General features: G+C 35.0%; 1 protein-coding gene across 2 annotated transcripts in view; it reads left to right on the plus strand.

Moving 5' to 3' along the window:
• LOC139135669 (inosine-5'-monophosphate dehydrogenase 1b-like) overlaps positions 1–13,687 on the plus strand; it is a 44,820-nt gene continuing 31,133 nt past the window's right edge. Inside the window, exons 1-3 of one of the 2 annotated variants that reach the window (XM_070703218.1) lie at positions 1–509; positions 7,743–7,841; positions 11,107–11,155. In XM_070703218.1, the coding sequence (XP_070559319.1) occupies positions 376–509; positions 7,743–7,841; positions 11,107–11,155 (282 nt within the window). In that variant the 5' untranslated portion in view covers positions 1–375. Of the gene's footprint in view, positions 510–7,742; positions 7,842–7,898; positions 8,097–11,106; positions 11,156–13,687 lie in introns of those variants that run through there. The other variant, XM_070703219.1, reaches the window with a different exon arrangement.

The following is a 13,687-nucleotide window of genomic DNA, read 5'->3' on the forward strand; positions in this document are numbered from 1 at the left end:
AGACCGTTCTTCTCCCCAATGAGGACCAACCTATTGATCAGTATTCGCCGATATAAGATAGTTTTTATTAGACCGTGTGCAGGCTTGGAACACACTCATTTGATTCCACACTCTGCTGATCTCTCTAGTAATGCTACGACACAGCGACCGACAACTTCGTGAGCCCGTAAGTTAAGACAATAGGCTATTAACCGTCATCGGTATCATTTAGACGTGCATGTAGATGTACACATTCCTGTATTAACAAAACTACGTCCCGTTACCCCCGGCTTTGATCTTACTTCCGACCCATCGCCTTCTATCAAAGAAGCTTTTCTTTTCGATTCGTGAACATTTGTCGAGGCTGTCATCTTACTCGTCGTTGCATTGAGCTCGATGTCTGCTTTTGTTATGGAGCCTCATCAGTCGACGTCGCAACCTCAAGCTCGCAAGTCATTGGTAGCTGGTCACACTAGTGTTCAACAGCGTTCCCACGACTCTTTTGTAGAAGCAGGCTACGACCCGAATAGGTAAGACTCGATTTCAAATAAATTTCGCACGCACGGTTTATCTCTCATTAATTTTGTAAACAAAGACGAGGGACGCATGTAGTTTTACGTGAGCACATACGCGCGCCTGCGCGTGTGATGTAGATGCAGTGTTTCTGCTGCCAGGCCATCGCGACGGAACATATCTGACTTCACGTACCGTCAAATTTGTGCGATACCTGCGTGCACAGGAAATAAAATATCACTTTGGTACAACAATATCGTTCGGTGGAGTGCGAGTATTTGGCTTTAGCGTAGAACGTTGCTTGGCAATATGGTACATATATTTGAACGTCAGTCATGCCTCGATGAATCTGATGACAGCATAGAATTCGAAGGGCTAGATCGACTTTTAATAATACACACCTAATAAATCCATAACTTTGAAGAGTCTTAGCCTACTTGCGAAATGTATTGCCTACGATATTTCGACATACACGCGACTCCATACGCCGACCTCGATCTTCGACTGGCCTATTGTCACCCAACATATCGCTTAATCTCTGTTGTCTTTCTCTGTTTGTATCTCTGTAAAAGTTTAAACATATTGGGTGAGAAATCTTGAACTTGACATATTTACCGTCATACTCCACTAGTAAACTAAGGTAACTAGTAAATAACATAGAGTTAGGGATGGGCAATTTCACATTTGTATATTTGACTTTCAACAGAGCCAGTTTATGTTGTGATAGACCTATAAGTGTTCTCATAACGCCTATTTCAGTTTGTGCCGCGGCCGTAGTTGTCACTGGTTTATCTTGCATGCAAAGCACTTCTAATTTATTTAATTCTTGTGAAGTATTGCCCGAGCTAGGCTACTTGCATGTCGTGCATATGATGTATACAGAGGATGTACATGAAGGGTATTTTGAGCAGTAAAGTGATGCTTAATATTATAGTATATGTGCATGTTCCGGTGTTAATTTAATTCGACGTTTGTCTGTCCAAGCAAAATTTTTGTTTCTCGCCGTTTTCCATACTTTAAAGCCAAAAGCGTCGAGTAAGATTGTAAATATACAAACATTGGTACCCCTCTGCGCCCATTAACGTCCGGGAGCCTGTAAGCTTTGTAGGCCTATTAGTCCAGTCAATCTAAGCCAAAAAAGGGGTAAACCTAGGACTAATTGCAACAGAAATTATTTCTTCACCATGCATTTTGGAAAGGTCCTATAAATAACATACTAAAAGTATAATAAAATCTAAGGGGTGCAACAGTGCCTAATTTGCATAAATGTAAAGGGGGCTCATGGGTATAAAATTGTCGCTGATAGACGGTTTCTACATAAAATATGTGGCTAAACATGCTTTGATCAGGTTTTTTGGCTTATTTGCCTCCTTTTTGGTCTAGGCAATGTTGTTGAAAATATTTTGTCGTCATACAAATATTCCTCATTTGCATAAATCCAATATGGCCGCCACAACACTTCACTTTTCTTAGTTTTTCTCGAATTAATAACTATTTTTAAGCTACTACTGACAGCAATAGAATAATTTTTTTCACATTGTATTTTAGACAAGTCCTAGAATAACATACTAAAAGCCTAGTACAATCTAGAATTGTAAACAGTGCCTAATTTGCATAGATGTAAAAAGATTATGGGTACAAACTAAGTGCTGATAGAATGTTTCTGCTAAAAATAATTGGCTAAACATGATATGTTATGCAGGTTTTTGGCTTATTTGCCTTGTTTTTGGTTTAGGTAATGTTGATGGAAATATCTAGTCTTCATAGAAATATTTCTAATTTGCATAAATCCAATATGGCCGCCACAACCTTCACTTTTCTTTGTATTTTTTTCCGAATTAATAACTATTTTTATGCTACTTCTGACAGCAATAGAATTATTTGTCCACTGTGTATTTCAGAGAAGCCCTACAATGACATACTAAAAGCCTCGTACAATCTAGAAATGTAAACAATGCCTAATTTGCATATATGTAACAAGATTATGGTTACAAACTAGGTGCTGATAGAATGTTGCTACTAAAAATATTGGCTAAACATGATAATGCGGGTTTTGGGCTTATTTGCCTTGTTTTTGGTTCAGGCAATGTTGATTAAAATATTTTGTCGTCATAGAAATATTCCTTATTTGCATAAATCCAATATGGCACCCACAATACTTCGGTTTTCTTTGTATGTCCCTAATTAATAACTTTATAAGCTACTTCTGACTGCAATAAAATTAAATTTTCATTGTGTATTTTAGAGAGGTCCTAGAATGACATACTAAAAGTCCAATACAATCTAAGATTTATAACATTACCTTATTTGTATAGATATAAACGGATAATGGGAGCAATACATTCACTGATAAAAGAAATATGCATATTGAATGAGAAAAATGCGACATTATGTTCAAGTAATGTATAAATTTATCTTAATTTTTGTTCAGGCAATATTTTTGAAAACATTTTATCGCTCGAGAAATATTCCTAATTTGCCTAAATCAATTATGGCTGCCACTGCATTTCACTTAAAAATTATATTTAATCTACACAACAAGTAGTTTTTGTTTCCACTCTGTATTGAATGTATAGAATGACAAACAAAATGACTGTTAAGAGGGGAGACAGTGCGTAATTTGAATAAATATAAAACTTAGAAAAGGGAACAAACTCGTTGCTGTTAGTAGATTTCTTAAAAATATATTCAGCAAATTGATATTTAATTCAAGCAATTTCATTATTTAATGTACTTTTTGTGTTTCTAGGCAATGCATAAAATCATTTAAGATTCCTCATTTTACATAACTGCAATGTGCCCCTCCTGCCACTTTACTTTACCTTTTTTGACCTATAGTATAATGACTATATATAATGTTAAAAAACAACGGAGATCATTAGAACTAAATTTTAGTAGGGTCATGGAAGTTACATATCGCAAGTTTAAAGGCCTGTGTTGGCACCATATTTTCTCATCAGAAACTTTACCCACCAGATTACAATTTCAATGGACAACAAAAGGCTCTTACACCTCAATCATTCTCGTACAGATTAGAACAAAGGCTATCCCAGGGATCGCGAAAAGTGCATTTAATGAAGTTGTGCATAAGACAGCTAATTTACCCAAATGCTTAATGGGTCATAGATGCTATACAAACCTGGTGCTGATAATCTATTGACGAAAGTGATTTAAGAGATAAGCTGACATTGTAATGACTATGTAACATCATTTTCTTGTTTTAGTTCAGGGAATGTTTTCAAATATATCTTAGAGAGATAAAAATATTCTTATTTGCATTTGTCCAATAAGTCAACCATGTCACTTCCTTTTTCCAATTGGAACATGAATTATTTCTTCACCTTAAATACTTAAAAGGTCCAACAATGGTATATTCAAAGCCTAATACAATCTACATTGTGCAAAGGACTAATTTGAAAAGATTTTATAGGAAATGCCTACACTGTACTAAATGTAATAATTGAAACTTGAAAGGTTTTACAATATCGTAAAGAGAGATTGGAAGTTTTTACTAACATTGCTTAATATATTTTACCTAAGTTTGAGCGATTCCTCATGTGCATAAATCATATCTGATGATCATTAAAATAATTTTCTTTAATTTTTCAAATTGACGTCAACTTATTTGAATTAATTATGTTATCAGTAAAATGAGAAGTTACATTAAGAGACACTACTTGTTTAAGTTATTTAATAATTTAAATTCTTCCTATCGAAAGATGTCCATTTTATAACTTGAATGAACATTTTGCTCAGTACAAAGAAATTGACATGATTATTTTTTTCTGTGTATTTTAACTCATTTTAATGATTATATACTAATAGGGCCTACAGAATGAAAAGCCCCGTAAAAATAAACAATGATTGATTCGTATAGTTCATTTCAATTATCTAAAGAATTTGCATAATGTCAATAACATTGGGAACTTACTGGGAGATTTGGATTTTCTTAATGCATACCAAAATGCTTGGCCAAATAACCAACACTTTGTACTAAGGGAGGCTGAAGAAAATTTGTGTTTCAGCTTTATTTTCTTTTATTTTTACCCTTACCCGTATTACTAATAAGATTAAGTGTGGATAAAATGTAATTAAAGACCAGCTTGTGTGGTCACTGGTAAATCAGATATACTTTTGACTGTGTGCAACTTGCCTGTTCATGCCACATACAGAAATTTATGATAATAATGATAAATAAATTATAATGATCATGATGATATAGAGGTACAATTGTTATACTATACTGCCAATTATCATGAAATATGGATTAGGAAAGCTGTTCCTTTATCAGCTGAAAGACATTACAATAATCAAAGGACACTGCATTTCTCAAAATTTTGAAATTTCTTGAAGACAACAATTGAAAATTAATATAAAGTCATATAGTGAACTAAAGAGAGAGATTTCCTGTTAAATCTACCGTACACAGCAATAGCATTTGAGGAAAAACTGAAAAAATCTGACTGAATCATGATAATCTAAATCACTGGTAAAAGCAAATCTAGATACTTTTCATAATGTTACATGGTCTAGCTGCTCTTTCAAATTTTCATGACCGTGAAACAAGAAAACCAAGATGTGAAGGGATTTGCATCACAGAAGCTGCCATTAACGAGTTTATCAATTAGGATATCAAATTTTGACATCAAATTATCATAAAATTGGTTATCCTGTATTTTGAACCTTATGGAAGTCTTACCTCAAATTGGCCAGACTCTCAATTCCTTGAGTGATCGATCTCATTGGTAAAATACAAAAGTCTAATAATCTGCAAATGGGAAGTCCATTACATAACAGCCCCATGAGTGATACTTGCACATCTAAGATCTGATATGATAAGCAGTACAATTATATCATCCTATGCTTCACATCTTTTCATTGAGTTATCCTTCCCCATACTTATGGGTTCTACAATGAACTGCAGCAGCATGAATAACCCCGACAGAAAGCAAAATCTAGACTTTCTGTTGTCAACGAAAGGATTCTGGCTGTAAACAAATGAACCACCTAGAGGAAGATGTAAACAGAGAGGAAGAGGAAGAAATTTTGATGTGATAATGACCATCATAATAATTGTCATCACCACTACCATCATGGTGATTCAAATGATGTTCGTATTTATACTAATGATAGTTTAATAATGAGAAGAATGATTCACATGCACAACTGTTAAGTGTGGTAAATCATTTATTAGTAACTGAATATTTCCATTGTCATTGAAGATAATGACCAAAAGCATAAAATATTCCTTCAAAAATATTACTGCAATCAAACATATGTAGGAGAAAATGACTTTAAATGACAATTGATGTCAAAACCTTGAGCACGTCCAATAATTTTTTTATGAATAACCTTATCGTAGTAAAAGAAAGAAGAATATCCAAAGAAAGAATTCTGATTCCTTTTATTTAAACAGTAATTCTCTGAAACTCTTCTCTTTATTCATTGCATTTCTGAATAACCAGAAAATGTCAATGGAAGCTATTGTAGGCTTATTGTACACAGAAGACCGTTTGTGTCAATTATGCAAATTAGGCATTATGTATTAAATATGCAAATTATGCATGCAAATTAGGTCAACCTCTTTTGTTTTAGGTAATTCTTGCAAAACCTTAACAATTTCATGTAGAAAAAAAATTGTCTAAATATGAGCCTAAACATTCATTTTGTCTGAAATAGTGGAAAAACTGTGTATATATGCAAATTACTTAATTTGCATATTCTTTATTGTTCAAGACATTTAGAAAATAACTTATTGAACCTTACTAAATTGTGTTGCAATGAAAAAAGTCACTTGAATTCAGTTTACATGCCCAAATGTGAGTATAGCAGTCATTTTAAAGGCGATATATAGCTAATTTGAATATATGCAAATTTAACCAATTTGCACCCCTTATATTTTTCTATACTTTTAATATGTCATTAGTGAGACCTTTCCAAAGGTCATGGTGAAGAAATAATTTCTGTTGCAATTAGTCCTAGGTTAAACCCTAAATTGACTGGACTATATACAGAAGTTAGAACAATGTAAGCTAACGAAGAATCTTGTGGTGATGATTAGAAATTGTCTACAGAACTGAATATCTTCTGAAATCGCCAATCGGACCTATTAGCGTACACATAGTCGAAGAACAGCCACGACGCCCTTAGTAGAACGAATGCCCTTCGATTGAATATTTCTTTAGCCTACATCATCAATTTTAGGAATAATGTATTATAGGCCTCTGTGGAATGCAAAAGTAGAAGGTAAGATATGCAACATAAACGTTTATCGAAAAAAATATATTAGGTAGCCTAAACATTAATGTTTGCAAGGGCAAGCGAGGAAAATGTAGAGAGGGAGACAGGAAGGGCAAAAAAAGTGAACGACGTCATATTTCTGGTAGTTCTCGAAATTTAGTTAATATGCAGTTCATCGGGTGGAGATGACAGGGGGTCATAGGTCTACATCGTGTAAAAAGTTTGTACCACCATAGACACTTCTACTGTCTATGGTATCACGGACAGACACACGCACATAGCATGAATATTCAGCAGTGTTTCTGAACATATATTATGACATTTTTAAATATTTAATAGGGATGATTTGTGATGACGTCAGAGTTTCATTATTTATACAAAATTCAGAGTTTTATTCATACAAAACAATAGCCAAAGCTATAATAAAATTTCCACGAGACTTTTGGAAATTCATCTTACAGGAATCGTAAAAATGGTACCTTGCATCGCTGTTCTGAATGAATACAACCACAAACAGCGGTAATATAAAATATATGGCATACGTAAACATCCACCCATCCAGCCATCTATCTATCCATCCATCCATCCATCCATCCATCCACCCATACATAATCTTACCTACATATACATATGCTCACACACTCACGCATAAATACCCGAAGTCACGGCGAGATTTTGCTTTGTCTTTTTATTTCATACTTTTTGCATTCCACTTATTTTGATTTTTTTTTCGATCTGATAGTGATTTTTTTTATTTTAAAGATGTGGTTAAATTATGAATAAGGAACTACAGAAAAGTATATCCCTGCCCTCAAATCGTCGTGTAGTTGCGGCATTGTGCACGACAGCACTCAAACTTCAGTTGTGTGATGTCAGTATGCAAATAATGTTTCCCGCCTCCTCGTTCGCAACACACTAATTTTAATGCCGCCATTTTAGCCTCCCATTTGAACGCCTGCCATTCATTGCATAACGTTTTGTCTCTCTCTATCCTGGCTGTGCATTTACAGCATGGCTGACTATCTGATCAGTGGCGGGACTGGGTACGTTCCCGAAGACGGCATGACTGGAGCGTTGCTGTTTAACTGCGGCGATGGACTTACTTACAAGTAGGCAATATTTTTGTTTTCTGTCTGCCGATTGACCCTGTCCCACGTGAACGGACTGACACATGGTTTTTTTCATTGTGAGCACGCGAAGGAACTTACACATTGCTGCTGACGGTCTGATCAATTCCGTCCATTTCCGGCCAATGCCAAAATCACTCCTAGTACCTGTACAATGGAGACTGTTCAGTTTACCAACAAGTATCTCTCGGAAATCGGCAGGGAGTTTCTGTCGCTTGTCACTAACAAACGGGAAAGGTAAATTTTACGAAAGCGTGTACGAGTCAACCTTCTTCATCCAATGCGTACTGTATGTTCTCGCCGGTAAGGCAATGAACGGCATTTACTGTCAATAATCTGGACCACAGCCGTTTTCCGTGATTATTTTATTCGGTAAAATGCTGTAGAGGACAGACATTCCAGAAAAAATAAACATGGCACCGTTCAGTGCCCATGACCCAAGGACATTTCTTTGGGGACAGTCTGTAAACGTATTCAAATTTCAATATTGAACCGTCTGTCATTGTCGTACTGTTGTGAATATAGCGGTCTGACACATGTACCGAATTTTCTGTAACGTACAATAACGACCATGTTGTCGCGAATATTTAGCCCACTTTGTATATTACAAAACCTCTAATTCGATTGTGTCCCCGAATGAAACCTGTTTTATCGCCTTTAACTTGCTGCGCATCTCGCATTGTGCCAGCTCCATGCCGCTGCACGGGTGCTCGTCCATGTAGCCGACACGAACACGAAGTGTCTGTAACCGGCTACCAAAAACTATGAAAAACAGTAAAGAATGAGCTACAAAATCACTATCAGTTTTAAGTTGCAGGTAGAATAAGTCTGTGCCTTTGTATAAAATACTATAAAAATAGTAGAAAGTAAGCAACCAGCAGAAAGTTAGTCGAGGAGACCTTAACCGCATATCATTTGCATCTCATTGTCGGCTACATGGACTGTGTGCCGCTGCACAGGTGCTCTGCATCCCATCATTCCGTGTCTGAAAGCAGTGTCTTGATAATTTATAGCAATATGGATGCCTGGAATGGTGTGTTGTGATGATGTGGTGGGCATCTTTCTCCAGCCAAAGATATCAATGCTCCATATAATTCAAACGAATCCTGTAGTTGTGTTCCAAATCGCTCAGTGCTTGATATATATAATTCAATTAATGAAATATGGTAATGTCTCAGTGAGCTGTGAAATAGGCGTTAAAAATGTAAACAGATAGATGTTCATTCATTTGCAGTAATTTAAGTACATTAGCAGGACACAGAGTCATCTGCCAGCTTGTAAATCCTTCTAGTTCTTAGGTCTTTTTTATGAAAATATCTTATCGATGTCACACTGCATTTGCAATTCCCTTATTTTAATGAAAACCCTTTGAAGCAAATGCTGAAAGTTGTTGAATTGCATCAAATGGCAGGGATTTGGTATTGCTTTCCATGGTAATAAGGTTGTCCTCAAATTTAAAAGTTAATGTCCTGATGTAGCTGGCTTAATGTAGAAGTTGACCAGCCATGAGGTATTTAACAATGCCCCTGCTCTGGTAAATTTACATCATCAGTTCAAAATCATAAATCTGAATCCCAGCAAGCTCAGTAGATTCCACCAGTTGATGGCAGACCCAGACTAGTTGTCTTCATGTTGAAAATCACCAAAACAGCATGGAAGCTAGATAGGATCAGGAGCTTGATTGAATCTGTAAGTTGCCAATTAAGCCAAGAAAAGACTTGAGTCAAAATGAGTTGCATCAACTGTTTTGTCATCAAGCATAACTTGACCCCATTACAAAATGTTTCTGGGTGATTCGATCACATTCAGTTTTGTGATTTCCAGTTTCCAAATAAGAACATCCACACAATTCTGATATCCAGCCTGTCTCCTCACACTTCTCCTGTATGGTTTGTCATCATCCCATGTACCTGTGATCACATTATCTGAGATAGTACTCTCTCAACACCTGTGATGATTGTATGTGAACTGTATTTGAAGACCAGGCATTATCTAACATGTTTATGCTTATGCATCAATTAAAATCTTTCGGGACTTATTATGCTAATGGTCATGCTTTGAGGCGTCAAATGAATTAAAATGGAAATGTGGAAAATAACGCCTGGACAAATTGATTCGGAATGGAGGAGACTTGCAAGTAGTTTTACACCCAGTCGAGTTTGTCATTCAGTTACACACAAGGAAACCATTAGTTTACAGAAAATTATGCAGAATACATACACAACCCTGGATGAAGTCGTTTCCATCCCCAAAGTCATGTCCACAGAATTAATCTTCTTATAATTGTACCGTTGACTAATTTTTTGACCTGATTAAAATATTTACGCACTGTCAGATCATGTGATCACAGGTACATGGGATGATGACAAACCGTACAGGAGTAGGTGTGAATGATGAAAATATAACGATCTGGAAATTTGAATAGATATTTCTGCATGCGTGCCATTTGTCAGCCTCAAATTCCCACATTGCAATGTTGTAAATTCACTAACTGCATGAATAACTGTTGAAGCATTAATGTTTTTTAACAAATCAATTTTTGACATGTCTGGTGATCTAGTCAAAGATGTGCTCATTTTGATAATTTGCATAATTCAAAGTTCAAAGGTAATGATTGTCAAAACTATAAAATCATGAGATCATTAGATCCAGATTATTCCTGACAATATCAAATCTATGTTCATTCAGATCATTCGTATTTAATCAAAAGTTCAAAGGTACTCATTGTCAGTACAACAAACAATCCCTTGATTGGGTTCATATTATTCCAAAACAATATCAATCACTCTTGTGTCTTGTCAGGGATGAGAATGGAGGTGTTTACAGTTCACAGCTACAGAATAGTTCACAGCATAGTTGAAAGTAATAACGCTCTCTATTTTGACTACTTTGAAAATAAAATAAAGCATCCGTTGAAGGCATATCAATAGTCAAAATATAGATGACGCTCAGTGTTATTTTTAATAAGATTGGGAACCCTGGTAACATTTATGCTATCCCGTAATTTGATTGCATTGATATTCCCAGGGGAACCCTTGCAAAACAAGTTGGAACCCAGGTAACATTTATCTGCTTGCCACCCTCAGCAAAAAATGTGCGATGTTTATTTTTCAAATATTGAAATAACACTAAACAATTTGTACTTGTTTTGAAACTAAATTTTTGTTGATTTGGATGATACAGAATTTGCAACTTCTGTCAATAAATTGTGTTTGTCCCTCTCTGCTTACTTTTTTATCTGCTACAGCGATTTCCTCATCTTGCCTGGTTTTATTGATTTCACAGCAGAAGAAGTGGTGAGTACTCTTCATATTAGCATGTACATGCAAAATTTGTTTGGTAGAAAACTATATTAACATAAATCACTTCAGAATAAAGATGAGATTATTACATGCCTCATACATCAAACATTGTGTTCCATAGGATTCAAAGACCATAAATTGTTGCATTGACATCATTTGACTGACAGTTCACCGGAATTTTTACTGGACAACTTAAGATTTTAAAATGTTCAAATTATATGTTTACATATAAATTAAATGTTTACAAATAAATGTTTACATGGAAATCAGGTTTTTTTTAGAAAATTATACATGAAAAATCAATAAACTGCATAACGGTGTCAGGGATGTAGAAAATAGCGGGCAGCAGGCAAAGACAACCAGCTGTCAGCTAACATTTGCCAGTTGTTATTAAATTGTTTTAGTAAAAAATCAGGACATTTTACGCAAACTTTATGTACACATACTGTACACTACTTGTAACCACCTGTACTTATATTTTTGCCAACCAAAATTTTCAACATCCCTAACAGTGATAATGAGTGATTTAAATATGTCAAAGTACCATTTGACATTGAAAATTGTTCTATTTTGTAATGGATTTTTGTCTAAATTGGAAATTAAGCATATGATTGTCATTTGCAAATAAAAGCAAACATTTGGAATTAAAAGTATGTGCAGTACGAGAGGCATGTAATAAAAACGTTATAGCCCAAAAAGGTGACTATGTACCCTCATCAGGGCAGGTGACCATTTGCTCTCCTGACGTCTGGTAAATGGTCACCTACATGTACAAGGCTACCTTTGATCACATAGTCCCTTGTTTGGGTGATATAATATTATTACATGTTGATAAACAAATAAGATCTAATGATTGATTTGCATGGAAGATAGTAAATATTTTTACATGTAATTGCTTAAAAATACTTGATCCATAAAAGGGACAGTGAATAACTTAGATGATTTTTTCCCACTATTTATGTTTTTAATGTCAACTGCACTTACTTGTTCCACTCCACAAAGCATGTTGAGGTACATGGTGTTAAGCTCATATAGTCAGCCTGTACATGTGTAGACCGCATTGTTATTGTTTTCAGGGTCTGTACTTTAATTCAAATACAAATAATAACAGTGAATTCTACATGCATAAATGCAGTGTTGACAAGCTGAATTGCTGGTGTTTTAGCATAGGGAGAACAAGAACTTACTATTAACGTACATGACGAAAATAGTAAAAAATCCTCAAAAGTGACAGCAGTTGGCCCCTTAACGTAGGTATTCAAAAAGGTAAATATGTAGCATTTTTATGCTGGGAAAATATGATAAGCCGTTCTTTCTATATGCTTTTCATGTCTGTCCTGTAGAGAGTTGAATTATGGGAGTTAAGATAAAGCCTTGTTGCTCACACATGTTCACATTAGTCTATGGCTGGTTGAGCAGGCAGAGATGTGTAAGAAAAATGCTGATTGTTTTCAGAGAAACCTAGTGAGAAGGGTTCATGTCGACCCAGAATGCCATGCATACATGTACATACTTGTGAAAATTAATGAAAGTGGTCTGTGGTTCTCATGGCCAGTGGAAATAAAATGATCTTGATTAGAAAAGCAGTATCAGATGATGGGGAAATATTGACACCAGTATTTGCAATGACTAGTCTGAGAATTTTAATTTTAGTGTATCAGATCATTACACAAATCCCTTTCAGATGTGGTGGAATAATAGAATTCTACCAAATATGAAAGTAAACGTATAGAGTAATCTTTACGGTTCCTAATTACTCATGAATTCAACTATACATGACAAAAAGAAATTTGCTCATAAACATAACCGTGGTATTGAAATTGAGCCATTGATACATGCTGCAGTTTGTAAGATTCACAGTGTGAGAGGAAATCTCATTAACCATTCATGATATTGTACGTTCGTATACATGTATCATGTGAGAATATACATGTTTCTTACAACTCAAAAAGCGCTGCGTATGTGTGTGTGTGTATATATATATATATATATATATATATATATATATATATATATATATATATTATATATATATATATATATATATATATATATATTTATTTTTTATATTTTTTTTTTTTTGTATTGACATTAGTGAATATGTACCGTTGTTAAATATTTAACTAATATTTGACAGAATTACCTTCATTTGGAATCGTAGGTGATGTGGTTTCATTCAAAGTATGACCCCTTGACACATCAACAAAATGGTTTTTCAAATTTTGATTTAATTCTGTATAGCAATGCCATGGGATTTCATTGGTCTATCATCCATGCAGAGATGGGCATGCAACTTTATACTGCAGCTCAGTGTATATGGTACATTTGTATTTTCCAACATCGTTAAATTTTCGAGTCATCCAGTATCTTTACCGATGAAAACAAATTGCATGGGGAGATACTATAATGATGGTTGTGCTGATCAATAGAAGCTGCAGGGTTGAATGTCGTAGTCAATGGTTCAATATGATGACTGTCACCAGATTGTAAGATGGAACTTCTGTACATTTTTCTTTGCAGTGGCTC

This window comes from Ptychodera flava, chromosome 6 (assembly GCF_041260155.1).
Source record: "Ptychodera flava strain L36383 chromosome 6, AS_Pfla_20210202, whole genome shotgun sequence".
Lineage (NCBI taxonomy): Eukaryota > Metazoa > Hemichordata > Enteropneusta > Ptychoderidae > Ptychodera > Ptychodera flava.